Here is a 26,497-nt window from a genome sequence, read left to right as displayed (position 1 = left end):
TGTTGCTCATGATAATGTACGGCCCCATGTTGCACATGATAATGCACGGCCCCATGTTGCTCATAATAATGCACGGCCCCATGTTGCTCATGATAATGTACGGCCCCATGTTGCTCATGATAATGTACGGCCCCATGTTGCACATGATAATGCACGGCCCCATGTTGCTCATAATAATGCACGGCCCCATGTTGCTCATGATAATGCACGGCCCCATGTTGCTCATGATAATGCACGGCCCCATGTTGCTCATGATAATGCACGGCCCCATGTTGCTCATGATAATGCACGGCCCCATGTTGCTCATGATAATGCACGGCCCCATGTTGCACATGATAATGCACGGCCCCATGTTGCTCATGATAATGCACGGCCCCATGTTGCTCATGATAATGCACGGCCCCATGTTGCTCATGATAACGCACGGCCCCATGTTGCTCATGATAACGCACGGCCCCATGTTGCTCATGATAACGCACGGCCCCATGTTGCTCATGATAACGTACGGCCCCATGTTGCACATGATAATGCACGGCCCCATGTTGCTCATGATAATGCACGGCCCCATGTTGCTCATGATAATGCACGGCCCCATGTTACACATGATAACGCACGGCCCCATGTTACACATGATAATGCACGGCCCCATGTTGCACATGATAATGCACGGCCCCATGTTGCTCATGATAATGCACGGCCCCATGTTGCACATGATAATGCACGGCCCCATGTTGCTCATGATAACGCACGGCCCCATGTTGCTCATGATAATGCACGGCCCCATGTTGCTCATGATAATGCACGGCCCCATGTTGCTCATGATAATGCACGGCCCCATGTTGCTCATGATAATGCACGGCCCCATGTTGCTCATGATAACGCACGGCCCCATGTTGCTCATGATAATGCACGGCCCCATGTTGCTCATGATAACGCACGGCCCCATGTTGCTCATGATAATGCACGGCCCCATGTTGCAGCTGATAATGCACGGCCCCATGTTGCTCATAATAATGCACGGCCCCATGTTGCTCATGATAATGCACGGCCCCATGTTGCTCATGATAACGCACGGCCCCATGTTGCTCATGATAATGCACGGCCCCATGTTGCACATGATAATGCACGGCCCCATGTTGCACATGATAATGCACGGCCCCATGTTGCTCATGATAATGCACGGCCCCATGTTGCTCATGATAATGCACGGCCCCATGTTGCACATGATAATGCACGGCCCCATGTTGCTCATGATAACGCACGGCCCCATGTTGCACATGATAATGCACGGCCCCATGTTGCTCATGATAACGCACGGCCCCATGTTGCACATGATAATGCACGGCCCCATGTTGCACATGATAATGCACGGCCCCATGTTGCACATGATAATGCACGGCCCCATGTTGCTCATGATAATGCACGGCCCCATGTTGCACATGATAATGTACGGCCCCATGTTGCACATGATAATGCACGGCCCCATGTTGCTCATGATAATGCACGGCCCCATGTTGCACATGATAATGCACGGCCCCATGTTGCTCATGATAACGCACGGCCCCATGTTGCACATGATAATGCACGGCCCCATGTTGCACATGATAATGCACGGCCCCATGTTGCACATGATAATGCACGGCCCCATGTTGCACATGATAATGCACGGCCCCATGTTGCACATGATAATGCACGGCCCCATGTTGCTCATGATAACGCACGGCCCCATGTTGCACATGATAATGCACGGCCCCATGTTGCACATGATAATGCACGGCCCCATGTTGCTCATGATAACGCACGGCCCCATGTTGCACATGATAATGCACGGCCCCATGTTGCTCATGATAATGCACGGCCCCATGTTGCTCATGATAATGCACGGCCCCATGTTGCACATGATAATGCACGGCCCCATGTTGCTCATGATAACGCACGGCCCCATGTTGCACATGATAATGCACGGCCCCATGTTGCTCATGATAATGCACGGCCCCATGTTGCTCATGATAATGCACGGCCCCATGTTGCTCATGATAACGCACGGCCCCATGTTGCTCATGATAATTCTCTGAAACACCTTTGGAGACGGCTTATGGTAGAGAAACGAACACTCAATTCAAGGGCAACAGCTCTGGTGGACATTCCTGCAGTCAGCAAGCCAATCTACAAATACTGAAGCAGCAAACTTTGCAGAACACAGAATTGTTGTCACTGCCAATACTCTTGGTCTTATCGTTGATAATGGACCATGTTCAAGAAGCAGTTCTGTTTAGGGTATTTTGGGGCAATTTTATTGTGGTGTAAATGAAGACATTGCTGAGTGAAGTGACCATAAGTATTACTGTAATATAGTAACACAGCAGTACAGTAATTATCCATCACTGCAGGTTTGTGATCATCATAATTCTTCTAGCTCTGTAACAGTGTGAGACTGCTGGTTTGTAATATGTAGTACAGTGTCTCTGTGAGGGAAGATGTTACTGGGACCAGGGTCAGCAGCTCTCGGTAATCGAGTTACAGTTCGTCTCTTCCGGCTCTAATTCTGTGTTTGACTGCAATGAGCAAACGCTTACTGGGAAAATCTATCAGTCATTTCCTGGTGTATTTGTGTTCTGATTCTGGGGATGTGCATGCTTTCATTTAGAAGTTCTTGTTTCTAGCTCATGTTGTGTCTTTGCTCATTTAAAGCCCTCATGTTGTCCCCGGCTGCGTCTCAATCAAAGTCTTGGCCATTTTAAGGGCCGTCTCATTCACACAATCCTTCCCTTAAAAAAACTCAATCTCACAAAACCCTCAATATATTAGACTATATTAAAGTAAGCACAAACACCAAAGCTCCAGCAGAGGTCAGAGGTCAGAGGTGAGGAGTCACAGTACCTTCACAGCCGGCTTGTTAATGGCGTTCTGGCACTCGATGTGCTGGCAGTGAATGGGGTTCCAGGCTGTGGTGGGAAGCACACAAACACACAAATAATGTCTAGATATCAGGAGAAGGTCTGTCTCAAGCCACTCCAGTGACGTCCAGTTTGTAAACAAGACATTCTTCAGAATGTGAATCTTTGAACCAGTTCTCCAAGTCAGATTGACTCAGATGAGAACACTGTTGGTCAGTGAACCGGCCTCGCGAACACATCCGACGACCTGACTCAGAGAAATGTGATCTAGAGCTGCTTCTGCACACTCTTCTGTGGAACAGTTCTGATTAATAAATCGAACTCGAACAGTCCTCGGGTCAACAGTACACTGACCTGAGAACCGTCCCCGTCTCTTGTCTGAAACGCAGAGACGAGTGTGCAGGATGTACAGCATCAGACATGTACGTTCCCAATCTATTGGCCGAATGGTACATCTCAATCAAGACCTAATCAATATTAGTTATTCACATTTCCTGAACGAAACACTGATGACAATAAAATTATGACACCGATAATTCAGAAAACTGAACCACAGGAAAACCCCAGAACAATTCTCAATTAGAGATGCACCGATGTATCGGCCAATAATCGGTATCGGCTGATAAAAGCTATTATTTTCACTATCAGCTATCACTAAGAAAATCTCTCGTGTTGAATTTAGGACGTTATTTAAGATGAATTAAGTTAATGCGACAATAAGGCTTTAACAGTTAGCTAGCTTAGTGCTCTGTTACTTCTATAAAGAAACAAGGTGTCTTCTTTCAGATTCTGTCCATTTTATCATGAAATTCAAACAATAAATGGTATTTTGACGCTCTTAAATATGACGTTAGATCGCTGTAGTGCCCCAGTTTGAGCAGCAGCGCGGAGCGCGAGAGTTTTCTTCCACTTTAATACAAATTTTATCTAGAAACACATGCATGAATACCAGAAGGTATGTTGAAAGATATAGTACAACTAACCGAAATACGTATCATGTCTCATTTATTATCTCAATCAGTGTTTCAACTGTGGAAAGATGTCAATAAAATAAAATAAAATCACTTAGCATGGCATTTACCTCAGGAAAGTCACCCGTTTGTTAGTTAGCTATAACAAAAACACTAGATAAGAGCTTATTTACTGTTAATTACATATGAATGTTTGAAAAAGTTGGGTGTAATTATTATATCTATTATTTATAATATTACATAAAATATATCTGTTGTTAATTGCAACCAATATTACAGTGTACCAAATGAGAAGGTTCTCTGTATAGTTTGCAGCATTATTTGGGAGACTAACTATCGGTATCGGTATCGGCAGATATCATTCAGAATAACGGACTAGCGGTATCGGTATCGGCAGATATCATTCAGAATAACGGACTAGCGGTATCGGTATCGGCAGATATCATTCAGAATAACGGACTAGCGGTATCGGCAGATATCATTCAGAATAACGGACTAGCGGTATCGGTATCGGCAGATATCATTCAGAATAACGGACTAGCGGTATCGGTATCGGCAGATATCATTCAGAATAACGGACTAGCGGTATCGGTATCGGCAGATATCATTCAGAATAACGGACTAGCGGTATCGGTATCGGCAGATATCATTCAGAATAACGGGCTAGCGGTATCGGTATCGGCAGATATCATTCAGAATAACGGACTAGCGGTATCGGTATCAGCAGATATCATTCAGAATAACGGACTAGCGGTATCGGTATCGGCAGATATCATTCAGAATAACGGGCTAGCGGTATCGGTATCGGCAGATATCATTCAGAATAACGGACTAGCGGTATCGGTATCGGCAGATATCATTCAGAATAACGGACTAGCGGTATCGGTATCGGCAGATATCATTCAGAATAACGGGCTAGCGGTATCGGTATCGGCAGATATCATTCAGAATAACGGACTAGCGGTATCGGTATCAGCAGATATCATTCAGAATAACGGGCTAGCGGTATCGGCAGATATCATTCAGAATAACGGACTAGCGGTATCGGTATCAGAAGATATCATTCAGAATAACGGGCTAGCGGTATCGGTATCAGAAGATATCATTCAGAATAACGGACTAGCGGTATCGGTATCAGAAGATATCATTCAGAATAACGGACTAGCGGTATCGGTATCAGCAGATATCATTCAGAATAACGGGCTAGCGGTATCGGCAGATATCATTCAGAATAACGGACTAGCGGTATCGGTATCAGAAGATATCATTCAGAATAACGGGCTAGCGGTATCGGTATCAGAAGATATCATTCAGAATAACGGGCTAGCGGTATCGGTATCAGAAGATATCATTCAGAATAACGGACTAGCGGTATCGGTATCAGAAGATATCATTCAGAATAACGGGCTAGCGGTATCGGTATCAGCAGATATCATTCAGAATAACGGGCTAGCGGTATCGGTATCGGCAGATATCATTCAGAATAACGGACTAGCGGTATCGGTATCAGCAGATATCATTCAGAATAACGGACTAGCGGTATCGGTATCGGCAGATATCATTCAGAATAACGGGGTAGCGGTATCGGTATCAGCAGATATCATTCAGAATAACGGACTAGCGGTATCGGTATCAGAAGATATCATTCAGAATAACGGGCTAGCGGTATCGGTATCAGCAGATATCATTCAGAATAACGGGGTAGCGGTATCGGTATCGGCAGATATCATTCAGAATAACGGGGTAGCGGTATCGGTATCGGCAGATATCATTCAGAATAACGGACTAGCGGTATCGGTATCAGAAGATATCATTCAGAATAACGGACTAGCGGTATCGGTATCGGCAGATATCATTCAGAATAACGGACTAGCGGTATCGGTATCAGAAGATATCATTCAGAATAACGGACTAGCGGTATCGGTATCAGCAGATATCATTCAGAATAACGGGGTAGCGGTATCGGTATCGGCAGATATCATTCAGAATAACGGACTAGCGGTATCGGTATCAGAAGATATCATTCAGAATAACGGACTAGCGGTATCGGTATCAGCAGATATCATTCAGAATAACGGGCTAGCGGTATCGGTATCAGAAGATATCATTCAGAATAACGGGCTAGCGGTATCGGTATCGGCAGATATCATTCAGAATAACGGACTAGCGGTATCGGTATCGGCAGATATCATTCAGAATAACGGACTAGCGGTATCGGTATCAGAAGATATCATTCAGAATAACGGACTAGCGGTATCGGTATCAGCAGATATCATTCAGAATAACGGGCTATAGGTATCGGTATCGGCAGATATCATTCAGAATAACGGACTAGCGGTATCGGTATCGGCAGATATCATTCAGAATAACGGACTAGCGGTATCGGTATCAGAAGATATCATTCAGAATAACGGGGTAGCGGTATCGGTATCAGAAGATATCATTCAGAATAACGGGCTAGCGGTATCGGTATCAGAAGATATCATTCAGAATAACGGGCTAGCGGTCTCGGTATCAGCAGATATCATTCAGAATAACGGGCTAGCGGTATCGGTATCGGCAGATATCATTCAGAATAACGGGGTAGCGGTATCGGTATCAGAAGATATCATTCAGAATAACAGGCTAGCGGTATCGGTATCAGAAGATATCATTCAGAATAACGGGCTAGCGGTATCGGTATCAGCAGATATCATTCAGAATAACGGACTAGCGGTATCGGTATCAGCAGATATCATTCAGAATAACGGGGTAGCGGTATCGGTATCGGCAGATATCATTCAGAATAACGGACTAGCGGTATCGGTATCAGCAGATATCATTCAGAATAACGGGCTAGCGGTATCGGTATCGGCAGATATCATTCAGAATAACGGACTAGCGGTATCGGTATCAGCAGATATCATTCAGAATAACGGGGTAGCGGTATCGGTATCAGAAGATATCATTCAGAATAACGGGGTAGCGGTATCGGTATCAGAAGATATCATTCAGAATAACGGGCTAGCGGTATCGGTATCAGCAGATATCATTCAGAATAACGGGCTATAGGTATCGGTATCGGCAGATATCATTCAGAATAACGGGCTAGCGGTATCGGTATCGGCAGATATCATTCAGAATAACGGGCTAGCGGTATCGGTATCAGCAGATATCATTCAGAATAACGGGCTAGCGGTATCGGTATCAGCAGATATCATTCAGAATAACGGGCTAGCGGTATCGGCAGATATCATTCAGAATAACGGGGTAGCGGTATCGGTATCAGAAGATATCATTCAGAATAACGGGCTAGCGGTATCGGTATCAGAAGATATCATTCAGAATAACGGGCTAGCGGTATCGGTATCAGAAGATATCATTCAGAATAACGGGCTAGCGGTATCGGTATCAGCAGATATCATTCAGAATAACGGGCTAGCGGTATCGGTATCGGCAGATATCATTCAGAATAACGGGCTAGCGGTCTCGGTATCAGCAGATATCATTCAGAATAACGGGCTAGCGGTATCGGCAGATATCATTCAGAATAACGGGGTAGCGGTATCGGTATCAGAAGATATCATTCAGAATAACAGGCTAGCGGTATCGGTATCAGAAGATATCATTCAGAATAACGGGCTAGCGGTATCGGTATCAGCAGATATCATTCAGAATAACGGGCTAGCGGTATCGGTATCAGCAGATATCATTCAGAATAACGGGCTAGCGGTATCGGTATCAGCAGATATCATTCAGAATAACGGACTAGCGGTAATGTAATATCGGTGCATCTCTATTCTCATTACAGGTCCGTTCCTGCGTCTGGCTTTGTCCGAGTTGGTTTGAGCACGTAACCCATTGTGCCGAGCTGTTAAACTCTGACGGCACTGAACCGGACTCAGATGAGGGTGGCGTCTCACCTGTGTACTGCAGGCCTCGGTATTCACTGATGGCACCTGGAGGCTTCAGGTTGGGCCAGTAATGGAAGAGCATCTGAACCGCCGGAGGTTTGACTTGGGACGGGCCGTACGATATGACGTACAGAAGATCCTTTAAAAACACAGCCATCTCTGAGTCAGTGGGAAGTGCTTTTGGAGAAATCTCCAAAAAGACATGAAGAACCGATCCATACCTTCCATACTTCCTGCTTGTATTTCATGAGACACTCCAGAAGCTGACAGTGGTACACTGAAGACAAGCAGAGGAACATTCACAACATTTAGAGCCCAGAAACCGCTGTCCTGAATCGCTGCACTGGGATAGAGACGTCCAGAGTAGAAGTAGCTTTCGTATATGTACCTGGGTTTGAAGTGTACTGCATGGCGATCATCAGCATGGAGGAGGCGGACAGATTGACATACGCTGGGACGCCACCCTCTCTTCGAGTCGAACCCACTGCAACACAGCACGCATTTCCTCACGTCAAAGTGCACGAGTGTCACATGATGTTGAAGAAACCTTTCTCCCAGTCATATATACTCACGTATGGCCATGGGCAGGAAGGATGTGCTCAGGTACTCTATGATGTCCTTGTGCAGGAACGGAGGGAAGGTGGCTAAAGTGGAGATCATGGTGTAGGGTAACGTGCTGAGAATATCATCACTAAGGAAAGGCAGAAGGCATGTTGTGGTGTAAAATATGGCCTGCCCCAGATCTGAAAGACAAGCAGATGAGCGAATGAGCAGCACGTACTTCACAACCGCAAACTGAGATTCATGCAGCTTCACAAACGCTCGTCTCCGAACAGCACGATGACATCTACGACTTTGGGTTTTCTCCAAAATGCATCTAAAGTCTATATAATGAAACACTAGCAGGTGCAAACACATATTTAGCTGCTCCTACTGTACGAGTTGTTATCCAGTCAAAGCTCTCTGCGGTGACTGAGAAGACTGAGATAGAAGAACGCCAAGCTCAGACTCGAGTGTTTCGATTGGAAAAGGAGTTGTAATTGTAAAATGAAAGCAATCGATGGCACACTTTGAGTTTAGATATAGATATTAGGCCACTAGATGGAACGACCGATTTCTGCTGATAATCTCAAAATGGTCAAATATTGGCTGGTTAATTAGCCAGGGGTGTGTTTCCCGTACAACGACGTAACTCGCTGCCTAACTACCGTAGTACGAAGCATCGTTGAAGAAATCAACTAGGTAGTCACGACGGTTTCCCGAAACCGTGTTGTTGCAAATTGGTAGTTCAATCACGTTAGTTAATAATGTCACGCAGGTGGTGGAGTAATAACTTATTTTAAATAATCTGTTTGAGATCGAATTAATGCTAGATGTTTTGATATAAATAATGGACATGGCATCTGAGGACTATTGCTCATTTTTCTCAGTTATTTTGCTTTATTTCCAGATTCAAACATAGGCTCGCTCTTACGCGCTAGAGCTCGTTCACAAATGCGCACTCTTCAAAAACTACACTTTAAATCCCTTGACAAATTAAAAGACGTAAATTCCATTGTATGTATTCTAAATAAAAGATATAGATTGCACTGAATGTCAGCTTGATTATTTTGCTCAAGATCAGGAGTCCATGTCATGCAAACAAGAAACTGCTTCTAACCACAGCTCTCGCTGTCGCTCCAAACACACAACTCTGCGATGCTGTTTGCGAATGTTCGTTGGAACAAGGTTTTGAACTTTGTCTTAGGCCATCATTGTGTACTTACGATGGGGAATTGTTTAATTTGGACGATGGGGAATTGTTTTAATTTGGACTCTGTGCATGGTCTTTGAGACAGTGACCGTAGACCTGCATGATATGACTGTCAGACAATAACGGTTTGACCTAAAAACATCAAAATTGTAACTACTGCGGAAAAAAAGACACCTACATCTTGGATGCCCTTGAGGTAAGCTAAAACATACCAAAATTTAATTTCAAAGTGAACTATCCCTTTAAAGGGATAGTTCACCGAAAAATTATCATTCTGCCATTATTTACTCGCTCTCAATGTGGTTCCAAACCAGTAGGACTTTCTTTCTTCTGTGTAACATAAAATATATTTTGAAGAATGTTAACCAAACATGACAAACCATGATGATTTTTTTGTGAAAAAGGCCTTTAGCCCTTTCCCCGCCATCGTTTGAAAAAAACTAATTTAAGCGGCAGCATTTTTAAAAATAATTTTCACAAAATTCATGGCCCCTACAATATTTTGTTGTATGAATAACCAACAACAATAAGCTGAGAAAATCGTGTTTTTGTCAAAGCCTTCATCCGGATCAGATTCAGAACGATGATCAAAATACAGATGGTATGGATAGAGTTAGTATTTATATGCTGTTTAATGTGCATCCGCAATGCTTTGCTACGTCTCATTTCAGAGGCTGCATCCTCCGAAAGGCACATTTGGAGATTGCATACAGTGTATACGGAAATTATTCACAGGGCTTCACTTTTCCACATTTTGTTATGTTACAGCCTTATTCTAAAATGGATTACATTCATTATTTTCCTCACAATTCTACAAACAATACCCCATAATTACAACGTGAAAGAAGTTTGTAGGAAATCTTTGGACATCTTTCCCTCGATCCTGACGAGTCTCCCAGTCCCTCATCTTTCCCTCGATCCTGACTAGTCTCCCAGTTCCTAATCTTTCCCTCTATCCTGACTAGTCTCCCAGTTCCTCATCTTTCCCTCGATCCTGACTAGTCTCCCAGTTCCTCATCTTTCCCTCTATCCTGACGAGTCTCCCAGTTCCTCATCTTTCCCTCGATCCTGACTTGTCTCGCAGTTCCTCATCTTTCCCTCTATCCTGACTAGTCTCCCAGTTCCTCATCTTTCCCTCGATCCTGACTAGTCTCCCAGTTCCTCATCTTTCCCTCGATCCTGACTAGTCTCCCAGTTCCTCATCTTTCCCTCGATCCTGACTAGTCTCCCAGTTCATCTTTCCCTCGATCTTGACTAGTCTCGCAGTTCCTCATCTTTCCCTCTATCCTGACTAGTCTCCCAGTTCCTCATCTTTCCCTCTATCCTGACTAGTCTCCCAGTTCCTCATCTTTCCCTCTATCCTGACGAGTCTCCCAGTTCCTCATCTTTCCCTCGATCCTGACTTGTCTCGCAGTTCCTCATCTTTCCCTCTATCCTGACTTGTCTCGCAGTTCCTCATCTTTCCCTCTATCCTGACTAGTCTCCCAGTTCCTCATCTTTCCCTCTATCCTGACTAGTCTCCCAGTTCCTCATCTTTCCCTCGATCCTGACTAGTCTCCCAGTTCCTCATCTTTTCCTTGATCCTGGCTAGTCTCCCAGATCCTCATCTTTCCCTCGATCCTGACTAGTCTCGCAGTTCCTCATCTTTCCCTCGATCCTGACTAGTCTCGCAGTTCCTCATCTTTCCCTCGATCTTGACTAGTCTCGCAGTTCCTCATCTTTCCCTCGATCCTGACGAGTCTCCCAGTCCCTCATCTTTCCCTCGATCCTGACTAGTTTCCCAGTCCCTCATCTTTCCCTCGATCTTGACTAGTCTCGCAGTTCCTCATCTTTCCCTCGATCCTGACTAGTCTCGCAGTTCCTCATCTTTCCCTCGATCCTGACGTGCTTCCCAGTCCCTCATCTTTCCCTCGATCCTGACTAGTCTCCCAGTTCCTCATCTTTCCCTCGATTCTGACGAGTCTCCCAGTCCCTAATCTTTCCCTCGATCCTGACTAGTCTCCCAGTTCCTCATCTTTCCCTCGATCCTGACTAGTCTCCCAGTTCCTCATCTTTCCCTCGATCCTGACTAGTCTCGGAGTTCCTCATCTTTCCCTCGATCCTGACTAGTCTCGCAGTTCCTCATCCTGACGAGTCTCCCAGTTCCTCATCTTTCCCTCGATCCTGACTAGTCTCGCAGTTCCTCATCTTTCCCTCGATCCTGACTAGTCTCGCAGTTCCTCATCTTTCCCTCGATCCTGACTAGTCTCGCAGTTCCTCATCTTTCCCTCGATCCTGACTAGTCTCCCAGTTCCTCATCTTTCCCTCGATCTTGACTAGTCTCGCAGTTCCTCATCTTTCCCTCGATCCTGACTAGTCTCCCAGTTCATCTTTCCCTTGATCTTGACTAGTCTCGCAGTTCCTCATCTTTTCCTCGATCCTGACTAGTCTCCCAGTTCCTCATCTTTCCCTCGATCCTGACTAGTCTCCCAGTTCATCTTTCCCTTGATCTTGACTAGTCTCACAGTTCCTCATCTTTTCCTCGATCCTGACTAGTCTCCCAGTTCCTCATCTTTCCCTCGATCTTGACTAGTCTCGCAGTTCCTCATCTTTCCCTCGATCCTGACGAGTCTCCCAGTCCCTCATCTTTCCCTCGATCCTGACTAGTCTCCCAGTCCCTCATCTTTCCCTCGATCTTGACTAGTCTCGCAGTTCCTCATCTTTCCCTCGATCCTGACGTGTTTCCCAGTCCCTCATCTTTCCCTCGATCCTGACTAGTCTCCCAGTTCCTCATCTTTCCCTCGATCCTGACGAGTCTCCCAGTCCCTCATCTTTCCGTCGATCCTGACTAGTCTCCCAGTCCCTCATCTTTCCCTCGATCTTGACTAGTCTCCCAGTTCCTCATCTTTCCCTCGATCCTGACGAGTCTCCCAGTTCCTCATCTTTCCCTCGATCCTGACTAGTCTTGCAGTTCCTCATCTTTCCCTCGATCTTGACTAGTCTCGCAGTTCCTCATCTTTCCCTCGATCCTGACTAGTCTCCCAGTTCATCTTTCCCTTGATCTTGACTAGTCTCGCAGTTCCTCATCTTTCCCTCGATCCTGACTAGTCTCCCAGTTCCTCATCTTTCCCTCGATCCTGACTAGTCTGCAGTTCCTCATCTTTCCCTCGATCCTGACTAGTCTCGCAGTTCCTCATCTTTCCCTCGATCCTGACTAGTCTCGCAGTTCCTCATCTTTCCCTCGATCCTGACTAGTCTCCCAGTTCCTCAACTTTCCCTCGATCCTGACTAGTCTCCCAGTTCATCTTTCCCTCGATCTTGACTAGTCTCGCAGTTCCTCATCTTTCCCTCGATCCTGACTAGTCTCGCAGTTCCTCATCTTTCCCTCGATCCTGACTAGTCTCGCAGTTCCTCATCTTTCCCTCGATCTTGACTAGTCTCGCAGTTCCTCATCTTTCCCTCGATCCTGACTAGTCTCCCAGTCCCTCATCTTTCCCTCGATCCTGACTAGTCTCCCAGTCCCTCATCTTTCCCTCGATCTTGACTAGTCTCGCAGTTCCTCATCTTTCCCTCGAACCTGACGTGTTTCCCAGTCCCTCATCTTTCCCTCGATCCTGACTAGTCTCCCAGTTCCTCATCTTTCCCTCGATCCTGACTAGTCTCCCAGATCCTCATCTTTCCCTCGATCCTGACTAGTCTCCCAGTTCCTCATCTTTCCCTCGATCCTGACTAGTCTCGGAGTAGGGGTGTGCGATATTACGATTTTTGATCGTGGACGATTAAAATGTCTCCACGATCTGCTTTTGAAGAAATATCGTAGGATCGTGCATTTTATCAGTTTGCATTTCTGGCGCCTCCGTCTCAACATACTGTACAGCGCGACGTATATTCACATGAAATGCAGAGGAACGGGACACTGTAGTTCATAAAAATTAATTATTTGCATGTGCTTTAAAGCCTTGCCGGTTAAACATGTCATTCGCTGCTGATGCGCTGTTCTAACTGAGCGCAAACACCCGACGCGCGCACATGCACTAAAAGCCTGTCTAACAGCGTATGATTACTGGGCTAAGTTATCTTTCGAGTCTTATTGCGCTAATACTGTCTAATACACACAAGGTTTACATAAACAAAGTTGGTTATGTCTAAAGTGAAAGAACAATAGAAAAAAATTATGAAAAAATCTGCTTGTCAAATGCGTGTGGACTCGTTGCGCGCAGATCTTAAAGAGACAGTAGCCCTAATAGTAAACATGCTGCCGCTTGTCCTTAAAGGGACAGTTACCCAAAAAAAAAACAAAAAAAAAATTCTGTCATTATTTACTCACTCTCTAATGTTGTTCCAAACCTGTATTAATTTCTTTCTTGTGCTAAACACAAAAAAATATATTTTGAGGAGTGTGGCTAACTGGGCGGTTGCTGGTCCCCATTGACTACCTACCATAGTAGGAAAAAACTATTATGGAAGTCTATGGGGTACATCAACTGTTTGGTTACCCACATTCCTCCAAATCACTTTTATTTTCAACAGAAGAGGGAGACTTATTCGGGTTTAAAACGGCTTGAGAGAATAAAAATTTTTGGGAGAACTATCCCTGTTAATAAAACAACAAAATACAAAGAGCATCTCACTCACTCTTGACTGAGAACTTTAATAGTAGCTTTAATAAGAATCAATGTAAAATTTATACAGTGAAGTCTATGTTGTGTTTTATTTTCATATTTGTTCATTTAATTACTTTCCTCAATGCTGTTAAATACACATGTAGCTGAAAAAATAAAGCACTGTTTATTTAATTTGTATATTAAGTTGTGTATGTGTATCTTTGTTCTTAATTTTTAATAACAAATAAAATGACAAAGATTTTTTATCTTCGCCACTTTGGCCTTAATGTCTGCCATTCTTTTTTATTTTATATTTTGTTACCTAAGGCTTTGTTTTTAAAATAGGGACATTAGTTTGGCTGTGATGCTCAGTCACTTGCAAAATAGTAAAACCAACATGAAAAGGAATCGTGATAAAATCGTGAATCGTGATTTTCCCGAAAAAAATCGTGATATGATATTTTTGCCATATCGCCCACCCCTATCTCAGAGTTCCTCATCTTTCCCTCGATCTTGACTAGTCTCGCAGTTCCTCATCTTTCCCTCGATCCTGACGTGTTTCCCAGTTCCTCATCTTTCCCTCGATCCTGACTAGTCTCCCAGTTCCTCATCTTTCCTTCAGTCCTGACTAGTCTCCCAGTTCCTCATCTTTCCCTCGATCCTGACTAGTCTCCTAGTTCCTCATCTTTCCCTCGATCCTGACTAGTCTCCCAGTTCCTCATCTTTCCTTCAGTCCTGACTAGTCTCCCAGTTCCTCATCTTTCCCTCGATCCTGACTAGTCTCCCAGTACCTCATCTTTCCCTCGATCCTGACTAGTCTCCCAGTTCCTCATCTTTCCCTCGATCCTGACGAGTCTCCCAGTCCCTAATCTTTCCCTCGATCCTGACTAGTCTCCCAGTTCCTCATCTTTCCCTCGATCCTGACTAGTCTCCCAGTTCCTAATCTTTCCCTCGGTCCTGACTAGTCTCCCAGTTCCTCATCTTTCCTTCAGTCCTGACTAGTCTCCCAGTTCCTCATCTTTCCCTCGATCTTGACTAGTCTCCTAGTTCCTCATCTTTCCCTCGATCCTGATGAGTCTCCCAGTCTCTTATCTCTCCCTCGATCCTGACGAGTCTCGCAGTTCCTGCCACTGAAAAACATCCCCACAGCTGATGCTGCCACCACCACGATTCATTGTAGGGATTGTATTGGCCAGTTGATGAGTGGGGCCTGCTTTCCTCCAGACATGACGCTTGCCATTCAGGCCAAAGAGTTCAATCTTTGTTTTTCATGGTCTGAGAGTACTTCATGTGCCATTGGCAAACTCCAGACGGGCTGTCATGTGCCTTTTACTGAGGAGTGGCTTCCGTCTGGCCACTCCTCAGTAAAATGAGATCAGGCCTGATTGGTGGAGAAAAAACTTCTCAGGCCTGATTGGTGGAGAGCTCCAGAGATGGTTGTTCTTCTGGAAGGTTCTCAGGCCTGATTGGCGGAGAGCTGCAGAGATGGTTGTTCTTCTGGAAGGTTCTCAGGCCTGATTGGTGGAGAACTGCAGAGATGGTTGTTCTTCTGGAAGGTTCTCAGGCCTGATTGGTGGAGAGCTGCAGAGATGGTTGTTCTTCTGGAAGGTTCTCAGGTCTGATTGGTGGAGAGCTGCAGAGATGGTTGTTCTTCTGGAAGGTTCTCAGGCCTGATTGGTGGAGAACTGCAGAGATGGTTGTTCTTCTGGAAGGTTCTCAGGCCTGATTGGTCGAGAGCTGCAGAGATGGTTGTTCTTCTGGAAGGTTCTCAGGTCTGATTGGTGGAGAGCTGCAGAGATGGTTGTTCTTCTGGAAGGTTCTCAGGCCTGATTGGTGGAGAGCAGCAGAAATGGTTGTTCTTCTGGAAGGTTCTCAGGCCTGATTGGTCGAGAGCTGCAGAGATGGTTGTTCTTCTGGAAGGTTCTCAGGCCTGATTGGTGGAGAGCTGCAGAGATGGTTGTTTTTCTGGAAGGTTCTCAGGCCTGGTTGGTGGAGAGCTGCAGAGATGGTTGTTCTTCTGGAAGGTTCTCAGGCCTGATTGGTGGAGAGCTGCAGAGATGGTTGTTCTTCTGGAAAGTTCTCAGGCCTGATTGGTGGAGAGCTGCAGAGATGGTGGTTCTTCTGGAAGGTTCTCAGGCCTGATTGGTGGAGAGCTGCAGAGATGGTTGTTCTTCTTGAAGGTTCTCAGGTCTGATTGGTGGAGAGCTCCAGAGATGGTTGTTCATCTGGAAGGTTCTCAAGCCTAATTGGTGGAGAGCTGCAGAGATTGTGGTTCTCCTGGAAGGTTCTCAGGCCTGATTGGTGTAGAGCTCCAGAGATGGTTGTTCATCTGGAAGGTTCTCAGGCCTGATTGGTGGAGAGCTGCAGAAATGGTTGTTCATCTGGAAGGTTCTCAGGCCTGATTGGTGGAGAGCTCTAGAGATGGTTGTTCTTCTGGAAGGTTCTCAGGTCTGATTGGTGGAGAGCTGCAGAGATGGTTGTTCTTCTGGAAGGTTCTCGGGCCTGATTGGCGTAGAGCTGCAGAGATGGTTGTTCTTCTGGAAGGTTCTCAGGCCTGATTGGTGGAGAGCTGCAGAGATGGTTGTTCTCCTGGAAGGTTCTCAGGCCTGATTGGTGGAGAACTGCAGAGATGGTTGTTCTTCTGGAAGGTTCTTAGGCCTGATTGGCGGAGAGCTGCAGAGATGGTTGTTCTTCTGGAAGGTTCTCAGGCCTGATTGATGTAGAGCTCCAGAGATGGTTGTTCATCTGGAAGGTTCTCAAGCCTAATTGGTGGAGAACTGCAGAGATGGTTGTTCTTCTGGAAGGTTCTGGGGCCTGATTGGCGTAGAGCTGCAGAGATGGTTGTTCTTCTGGAAGGTTCTCAGGCCTGATTGGTGGAGAACTGCAGAGATGGTTGTTCTTCTGGAAGGTTCTCAGGCCTGATTGGCGGAGAGCTGCTGAGATGGTTGTTCTCCTGGAGAGTTCTCTGGCCTGATTGGTGGAGAGCTCCAGAGATGGTTGTTCATCTGGAAGGTTCTCAAGCCTAATTGGTGGAGAGCTCCAGAGATGGTTGTTCATCTGGAAGGTTCTCAAGCCTAATTGGTGGAGAGCTGCAGAAATGGTTGTTCTTCTGGAAGGTTCTCAGGCCTGATTGGTGGAGAGCTGCAGAGATGTTGATCTTCTGGAAGGTTCTCAGGCCTGATTGGTGGAGAGCTGCAAATATGGTTGTTCTTCTGGAAGGTTCTCGGGCCTGATTGGCGTAGAGCTGCAGAGATAGTTGTTCTTCTGGAAGGTTCTCAGGCCTGATTGGTGGAGAGCTGCAGAGATGGTTGTTCTTCTGGAAGGTTCTCGGGCCTGATTGGCGTAGAGCTGCAGAGATGGTTGTTCATCTGGAAGGTTCTCAGGTCTGATTGGCGTAGAGCTGCAGAGATGCTTGTTCTCCTGGAAGGTTCTTCGGACTGATTGGTGTAGAGCTCCAGAGATGGTTGTTCTTCTGGAAGGTTCTCAGGCCTGATTGGTGGAGAGCTGCAAAGATGGTTGTTCTTCTGGAAGGTTCTCAGGCCTGATTGGTGGAGAGCTGCAGAGATGGTGGTTCTTCTGGAAGGTTCTCAGGCCTGATTGGTGGAGAGCTGCAGAGATGGTTGCTCTTCTGGAAGGTTTTCAGGCATGATTGGTGGAGAGCTGCAGAGATGGTTGTTTCTTCTGGAAGGTTCTCCGTACTGATTGGTGGAGAGCTGCAGAGATGGTTGTTCTTCTGGAAGGTTCTCAGGCCTGATTGGTGGAGAGCTGCAGAGATGGTTGTTCTTCTGGAAGGTTCTCAGGCCTGATTGGTGGAGAGCTGCAGAGATGGTTGTTCTTCTGGAAGGTTCTCAGGCCTGATTGGCGGAGAGCTGCAGAGATGTTGGTTCTTCTGGAAGGTTCTCAGGCCTGATTGGCAGAGAGCTGCAAAGATGATTGTTCTTCTGGAAGGTTCTCCGGCCTGATTGGTGGAGAGCTGCAGAGATGGTTGTTCTTCTGGAAGGTTCTCCGGCCTGATTGGTGGAGAGCTGCAGAGATGGTTGTTCTTCTGGAAGGTTCTCAGGCCTGATTGGCAGAGAGCTGCAAAGATGATTGTTCTAGGTTCTCAGGCCTGATTGGCAGAGAGCTGCAAAGATGATTGTTCTTCTCGAAGGTTCTCAGGTCTGATTGGTGGAGAGTTGCAGAGATGGTTGTTCTTCTCGAAGGATCTCCTCTCTCCACACAGAAACGCTGGAGCTCTGTCAAAGTGACCATCGGGTTGTTGGTCTCCTCCCTGACTAAGGACCTTGGTTCCAAACTTCTTCCATTTATGGATGATGGAGGCCACTGTGCTCATTGGGACCTTTAATGCAGCAGAAATGTTTCTGAACCCTTCCACAGTTCTGTGCCTCGATACAATCCTGTCTCAGAGCTCTACAGACAATTCCTTCATGGCTTGGTTTGTGCTCTGACTATGGAGTTAATATTGTGCCATAATTAAACAAACAAATCCAGCATTTTGCAAACAAACTCAATCTGCTTTGCAAAGGAAAACTCGACTTGCAAACAAACAGAAAACAATGTGCAAGTACAAAGGTAAATTTGAGCGAAAATGTAGTGGAGTAACAAATATGTATTGTGTTTTACAAATATAAATAAATTAGCCTATATAATAATTTACCACAGGTGGACTCCAATCCAGTTGTAGAAACACCTCAAGGATGATCAGTGGAAACAGGAGCTCAATTTTGAGTGTCATGGTAAAGAATGTGAATACTTACAGTATGTAAATGTGATTTTTTTTTTTTTTAATAAATTAGCAAAGATTTCCAACAAACTTCTTTCACGTTGTCATTACGGGCTATTGTTAGTAGAATTTTGATGAAAATAATTAATTGAATCCATTTTAGAATAAGGCTGTAACATAACAAAATGTGGAAAAAGTGAAGCACTGTGTACATCATCGAGGTGGTCTGATTTAAGAAAAGTAACCACTAGAACCACATGCAGCAGCCATTGTAAATTCACAAGACCGAAAATGCATATGAAGTGTACCATTTGCGACAGGGCCTTTATCTCTGGTTTCTTCTTCTTCTTCTTTGCCTTACACTCTTTCAGAAGATGCATAACAGCGACCCCAACCGTATAACAGTAAAACATGGATTGACGAGAAATTTAGTCAATGGCGGGGAAAGAGTTAACAGCAGGCACCGGTTCTTAGAGCGCTGAGCGTATTTGTTTGGCTCGAAAGCACCGCCCATCTAGTTGTAATCTTATTAACACACGTTAAACTGGATCTCGCTCTCAGAGATGAGGCAAGGAGCACCTGAGGATTAAACTGGATCTCGCTCTCAGAGATGAGGCAAGGAGCACCGGAGGATTAAACTGGATCTCGCTCTGAGAGACAAGGCCAGGAGCACCTGAGGATTAAACTGGATCTCGCTCTGAGAGACAAGGCCAGGAGCACCTGAGGATTAACTGGATCTCGCTCTCAGAGACGAGGCCAGAAGCACCTGAGGATTAACTGGATCTCGCTCTGAGAGACAAGGCCAGGAGCACCTGAGCATTAAACTGGATCTCGCTCTCAGAGACGTGGCCAGGAGCACCTGAGGATTAAACTGGATCTCGCTCTGAGAGACAAGGCCAGGAGCACCTGAGGATTAAACTGGATCTCACTCTCAGAGACAAGGCCAGGAGCACCTGAGGATTAACTGGATCTCGCTCTGAGAGACGAGGCCAGGAGCACCTGAGGATTAAACTGGATCTCGCTCTCAGAGACGAGGCCAGGAGCACCTGAAGATTAAACTGGATCTCGCTCTCAGAGACGAGGCCAGGAGAACCTGAGGATTAACTGGATCTCGCTCTGAGAGACGAGGCCAGGAGCACCTGAGGATTAAACTGGATCTCGCTCTGAGAGACGAGGCCAGGAGAACCTGAGGATTAACTGGATCTCGCTCTGAGAGACGAGGCCAGGAGCACCTGAGGATTAAACTGGATCTCGCTCTCAGAGACGAGGCCAGAAGCACCTGAGGATTAAACTGGATCTCGCTCTCAGAGACGAGGCCAGGAGCACCTGAGGATTAAACTGGATCTCGCTCTCAGAGACAAGGCCAGGAGCACCTGAGGATTAACTGGATCTCGCTCTGAGAGACGAGGCCAGGAGCACCTGAGGATTAAACTGGATCTCGCTCTCAGAGACGAGGCCAGAAGCACCTGAGGATTAAACTGGATCTCGCTCTCAGAGACGAGGCCAGGAGCACCTGAGGATTAAACTGGATCTCGCTCTCAGAGGCTGCGTTTACATTTGGCATTAACATGCGATCACCATGATCCGATCAAGCAGATCGGATCATTAGCCAATCAGGACACCGTGCGTTTACATTTGTTCATAATAAGTAGCCTCTGTATCTGGATAACCGATCGGATTTCTGTTTCCTGCATAATATTTAAATTAGGTCTGTAGCACGATACCAATAAGAGTAAAGATGATACAAATTAAGCAATGTCCAAATTGCTTTCACTTACTCACTTTACTTTGCTGTGCAATCTCCATCCTTAAATCAAATTACGTTTTTTGAATGAAGGAATATTTCCAGAGTTGATCATACAAAAATAACTGGGTTATTAAAAAAAAAAGTCACATCATCGATCATCGGGGTGTAAGGTTATAGAATGCAATGACTATATTAACAGAGATGGGAGATTAATAAACATGCTGAAACAAAAAAAATTCAACATTTAAAAAATAAAAAGTGTATTCCTATTATTCCTCTGGCAAAGCAGCGCACGCTCTTCATTAAGATCTCATGATCACAGCTGTGGTTGTACAGGCGATCGCCTCGTTCAGAATATGTTGCACAATTAAAATGAAAAATGACACACACAGTATCATGTAAGTCTGAATAAACGGTTTTAAATATTGACATTTTGTAAGGTTCAAATAAATGTAATTTATTGTCTAAACTGCGTCTGGGCATTATGTTCTGAGAGCACGTGGGGAGACTGGGCGGGGATTTAAATGACGTCCACCTGTGAATGCAGACACGATGGCTGGATTGCATTTACATTACACTGAGATCCGATCACAATGCGTCCTCGACTACCTCCGAAACTGGACACGCTGATCGGATAACATTCCGATCAGACGCGCGTTTACACTCGTCTTTTCAATGTGTATGTGGACAACATCCAGATACAGGGCGCATGTTAATGCCAAGTGTAAACGCAGCCAGAGACGAGACCAGGAGCACCTGAGGATTAAACTGGATCTCGCTCTCAGAGACGAGGCCAGAAGCACCTGAGGATTAAACTGGATCTCGCTCTGAGAGACGAGGCCAGAAGCACCTGAGGATTAAACTGGATCTCGCTCTCAGAGACGAGGCCAGAAGCACCTGAGGATTAAACTGGATCTCGCTCTGAGAGACGAGGCCAGAAGCACCTGAGGATTAAACTGGATCTCGCTCTGAGAGACGAGGCCAGAAGCACCTGAGGATTAAACTGGATCTCGCTCTGAGAGACGAGGCCAGAAGCACCTGAGGATTAAACTGGATCTCGCTCTGAGAGACGAGGCCAGAAGCACCTGAGGATTAAACTGGATCTCGCTCTGAGAGACGAGGCCAGAAGCACCTGAGGATTAAACTGGATCTCGCTCTCAGAGACGAGGCCAGAAGCACCTGAGGATTAAACTGGATCTCGCTCTCAGAGACGAGGCCAGAAGCACCTGAGGATTAAACTGGATCTCGCTCTCAGAGACGAGGCCAGAAGCACCTGAGGATTAAACTGGATCTCGCTCTGAGAGACGAGGCCAGAAGCACCTGAGGATTAAACTGGATCTCGCTCTGAGAGACGAGGCCAGGAGCACCTGAGGATTAACTGGATCTCACTCTCAGAGACGAGGCCAGAAGCACCTGAGGATTAACTGGATCTCGCTCTCAAGAGACGAGGCCAGAAGCACCTGAGGATTAAACTGGATCTCGCTCTGAGAGACGAGGCCAGGAGCACCTGAAGATTAACTGGATCTCGCTCTCAGAGACGAGGCCAGGAGCACCTGAGGATTAAACTGGATCTCGCTCTGAGAGACGAGGCCAGGAGCACCTGAAGATTAACTGGATCTCGCTCTCAGAGACGAGGCCAGAAGCACCTGAGGATTAACTGGATCTCGCTCTCAGAGACAAGGCCAGGAGCACCTGAGGATTAAACTGGATCTCGCTCTCAGAGACGAGGCCAGGAGAACCTGAGGATTAAACTGGATCTCGCTCTCAGAGACGAGGCCAGGAGCACCTGAGGATTAAACTGGATCTCGCTCTCAGAGACAAGGCCAGGAGCACCTGAGGATTAAACTGGATCTCGCTCTCAGAGACGTGGCCAGGAGCACCTGAGGATTAAACTGGATCTCGCTCTCAGAGACAAGGCCAGGAGCACCTGAGGATTAACTGGATCTCGCTCTCAGAGACGAGGCCAGGAGCACCTGAAGATTAACTGGATCTCGCTCTCAGAGACAAGGCCAGGAGCACCTGAGGATTAAACTGGATCTCGCTCTCAGAGACGAGGCCAGGAGCACCTGAGGATTAAACTGGATCTCGCTCTCAGAGACGTGGCCAGGAGCACCTGAGGATTAAACTGGATCTCGCTCTGAGAGACGTGGCCAGGAGTATCTGAGGAAGGGAAGCGGCGTGGACTCACCGTGCTGACCGTGCTGTAGCAGGGGCACCAGGTCAAGCAAGGTGACGAGGGTGGCATAGAGCCCCTGATAGTCCAGTGAGGGGTAATCTGAGAGCTGAACCTCCCGACTCTGCTGGGGGGCGCCAGCCCGGTCGGCCGGGGCGTCCCGCAGAACGCTGTAAAGGAGGGATCGAGTAACTGTAGGGTTGATGGAACTGACTTGTGGTCTTAGAGATGGGGTGAGTGGGAATGGCACAGGAAAAAGACACATGGTCATGGGCACGGCCAAATTGGAAGCTTCCTGGCTCTCCTTTCTGCCTGTACGGGACAGGATGCTGCTCCGGGGGAGGGTGGGGGAGGGAGGGGAACAGGGGAAAAAAAGAGACAACAAAGACACAAAGAAACAGCACATTACATTGAAATGGCTCTACAGAGACAGCGTAAGTAGAAAAGAACCAAAGCCAGATATTCCCCACATAGGATGCAGTGTCTCCACAGACTTTTGGATGTGCCAGAATCATCTTTGCACTTGAAATTTGGTTTTGGTTCGGATCGAAACTCAAGCAGCCACCAAACGGGCGCTTGGCAAACGCACCGATCACTGCATCTCATGCGTATCTGGTGACAAGGAGCAAAACTATAAAAAATGGCATGTTTTCAGTGGCAGCCCCATACTTCGCCTTTGACGCGCACGCAATGCGCCCTCCGAGCGGCCAATCCCCGGAGGACGAGCGGCGCGGGCCGGTCAGCCGTAGGGAAATACTGAGCAATGGAGGGGCTGTCAGAGATGAGAGCAATCTCGAAATAATTTGTTTTGAGGACAATACAGAGATGACACTTCAGAAACATGCTTCAGCCAGTAATAAACATGTATGTGAGGTTAGACTAAAAGCTCCCTGGTCACAACACATGTTTATTGCACCGTCAAAAAGAATGTCTGTATGTAAATACATTATGATACTGCCTCAGTATCATTTCAGGGAAGAGAAATAATGGTTCGACAGGCATATGGATTTCAATTCTAACAGAAATGTAGCTAGTCTAGGGCTGGGGAAAACTGTAATGGAAAAGGAATACACTGGTTTCGAAAGCAATGTGTCATGTTTGTGGAGGGATGTGGAGGGTGTTTGTGTCTGCTGTCCCCTGTCAACTTCTAGCTCTGCAGAAATTTGGTCTGTGATGGTCTTGGAGGGAGAGGAGAGCGTAGTTTGATGTGCGTTACATAAAACAGGATGGTGGACTGCTTCTCTGATCACAGCTAAAGGCCCTGTCTGTCAGGGAATGAGAGGTGGTTCGACTGCAGAATGCTACATGAAGAACAGCTTCTTGACATTTCAAACCCACTGAAAACTATGGAAATCAGTAACCCTGCATACTCACAGACAATACACTCATTATTAACTCTTTATGACAGATCCTTTAACACTCAAACACTGATAAAAACACAACAGGAATCACACACAAACACTGTACACACAATGTTCTCAGATGCTAAACTTTCTCTACATTATTGAGCACGTCTTCTAGTGTCAACGCATGCTCCTTCATTAACTCTTTCCCCGTCATTGACGGAGTTTTCCGGCTTTCCGTGTTTCCACTGTTATAAGGTAGGGGGCGCTATTACATATCTTCTGAAAGAGTACTGAATCTCCAGATCAAAACACAGGAGAAGAAGAAACAAGCGATAAAAGCGTTGCTTATGCACATTGTAGTCTCAGCTTTTTGATCAAAATGTTGTTGTTTTTTAATACAACTAACCCACATTCAAGTGTTGATCAAAAAGATTGCTAAAATAAAAAAAAAATTTGTTTAAAACAATAAGTTCTGTTCTTTCTTTTGATATATTGCATGTTTAGAAATTCATACAAAAATTATTCTAGAAGCCATGAAAGTTTTGTGAAAATTATCCAAAATACTGGCGGCAGCTGGACACTTAAATAAAGAAAACGCTGGCGGGGAAAGAGTTAATTGTTTTCATTGATATGTGAACAATAAACATGAAGAAGTGCCTAAATAACATGAACTCGTGAGTATAACTATAATTATTCAGTGGTAGCAAATATTACAGTTTAAAAACTTTGACATTTAAAAGACAAAAATTAAGGACAAACAAACCAACACTCGAGTCAAGCTCTCCTTGACTGAATTGGAAAAGAGGTTGTTGTTTGTCTCTCTTCTTGAACAGTTTATTTACAATGTGTCCTTTGCATAACTTTGATGATCATATCAAATGTGTCTGTGGCGCTGAAACTCTAGTTCTGCCTGTCACTACTGTGAATGCAGTGTGTGTTTCCCTATCTCCAGTGTAGTGCACTTACCTGAGCAGCGTCTGGGAAAAGTATTTCAGAGTGTTTGCAATGTCTGTTCCCGATGGCACCGGGTAAATATTGTGAAGCACACGGTTGTGATACTCTTGCAAGTATCGAATCTTAGAGCCAACTAAACAAATAAAGAGCAAAGTGACACATAATTAACATTCAACAATCCACTGGCTTTGCCTGAACAGTAAACCAGGCCATCGTTCTGAAACCGCAGGACATGCATGTTCACACCGTCACAGCTGAAACCAGACATGTTTTCCACACCGGATAGTTCGACACCGTGAACACAGATCGACAACACACTGCACTGCTGCTTCAATGCCTAATGAGTGATTATAATCAAGGTATTAATCAATATTGTTCCTTCTAAATATCAAATGAGTTCATAAGCCTGTGTAATGTCGTAAATATTCATAATAGGATGAATTTGAGCATTCAATATTCAAATATTATTCGAATATTAAATAAAATACGGAATGGAATTCGAATAGTATTACAGAGGAAGATTGGCAGCCCTACCGGACAGTGTTGTGACCTCGAGGGCCACTCGTGCCTTACCGTATGGTAACTGACAGACTATGGAGATGTGCTATCAGTCCATGCGTTAATCTATTTCTCAGCCAATCAGAATCATTCAACCTGAAGCAAGGACGTAGCTTAGACCGCGGTGAAGGGCATAACTGCGGTGACCTTTGAACTGTAAGAGGGGCGGCCTACGTGAGTCTGAAGCTGACTTCTGCCTGAGGAAACTGCTGACTATCTTCAGTAAAAATGTTCTTTCATTTATTATAATTCTGATTATTGTCTTAAATTGACTGCACTTCTGACTCCTAGGGGCCCTATTGTAACGCTCTGAAACGCAAGTGTCAAAGCGCAAGTAACTCTGTGGGCGGATCCCGGCGAGGTGCTATTATACCGGCGGGATAAACGACTCGTGCGCCGACGCAAATCTAAAATGTGTTGGTCTGAAGAAGCTTCATTATTCATAGGTGTGGTTTGGGCGTAACGTGAAATAAACCAATCAGAGCGTCCTCTCACATTCCCTTTAAGAGCCGGCGCGCTTGTTCCACGGCCGATTGCTATTATAACGGCGGATTGCTATTATAACGGCGGGTTTGCCGGCGCACGCCAGTAGCGGTTCACAGCCGAGGAGACCGACGTTCTCGTCAGGCCGTAAAACACAGAGAAGTGACATTGGGGATGATGGAGAAACAGGCGTATAATAATTTGGGTAAATGTGTAATCTAGATTTATGTATTTCTTCACATCTTCACGGACACAACAATGATTTCCTCGTGTGTTAATATTTTTCCTTGTAATAATGTATGATTTGCAAAAATGAAAACTGCTGCGTCTGTGTAGATTAGAGAAGCAAAGTGTGTGTGTTGTTCACACGCTACATAATGGCCAAGCACGCGCCCTTAAAATAGCATCTGACTAAC

The 26,497-nt window shown here is 45.8% G+C and overlaps 1 protein-coding gene across 3 annotated transcripts in view; it reads right to left on the bottom strand.

Annotated features, from left to right (window-relative positions):
• Nucleotides 1–26,497, bottom strand: part of unc79 (unc-79 homolog, NALCN channel complex subunit) — a 139,285-nt gene that overhangs the window by 107,144 nt on the left and 5,644 nt on the right. For 2 of the 3 annotated variants that reach the window (XM_079633157.1, XM_079633158.1), the window contains exons 2-8: nucleotides 25,053–25,173; nucleotides 22,756–23,069; nucleotides 8,334–8,504; nucleotides 8,150–8,245; nucleotides 7,983–8,038; nucleotides 7,771–7,900; nucleotides 2,881–2,945 (exon numbers count right to left, since the gene is read on the bottom strand). In XM_079633157.1, the coding sequence (XP_079489283.1) occupies nucleotides 2,881–2,945; nucleotides 7,771–7,900; nucleotides 7,983–8,038; nucleotides 8,150–8,245; nucleotides 8,334–8,504; nucleotides 22,756–23,069; nucleotides 25,053–25,173 (953 nt within the window). Of the gene's footprint in view, nucleotides 1–2,880; nucleotides 2,946–7,770; nucleotides 7,901–7,982; nucleotides 8,039–8,149; nucleotides 8,246–8,333; nucleotides 8,505–22,755; nucleotides 23,070–25,052; nucleotides 25,174–26,497 lie in introns of those variants that run through there. The other variant, XM_079633159.1, reaches the window with a different exon arrangement.

The sequence above is a fragment of the Phoxinus phoxinus genome (assembly GCF_949152265.1).
Source record: "Phoxinus phoxinus genome assembly, chromosome: 13".
Classification (NCBI taxonomy): domain Eukaryota; kingdom Metazoa; phylum Chordata; class Actinopteri; order Cypriniformes; family Leuciscidae; genus Phoxinus; species Phoxinus phoxinus.
This window is presented reverse-complemented; position numbering and strand designations above follow the sequence as displayed.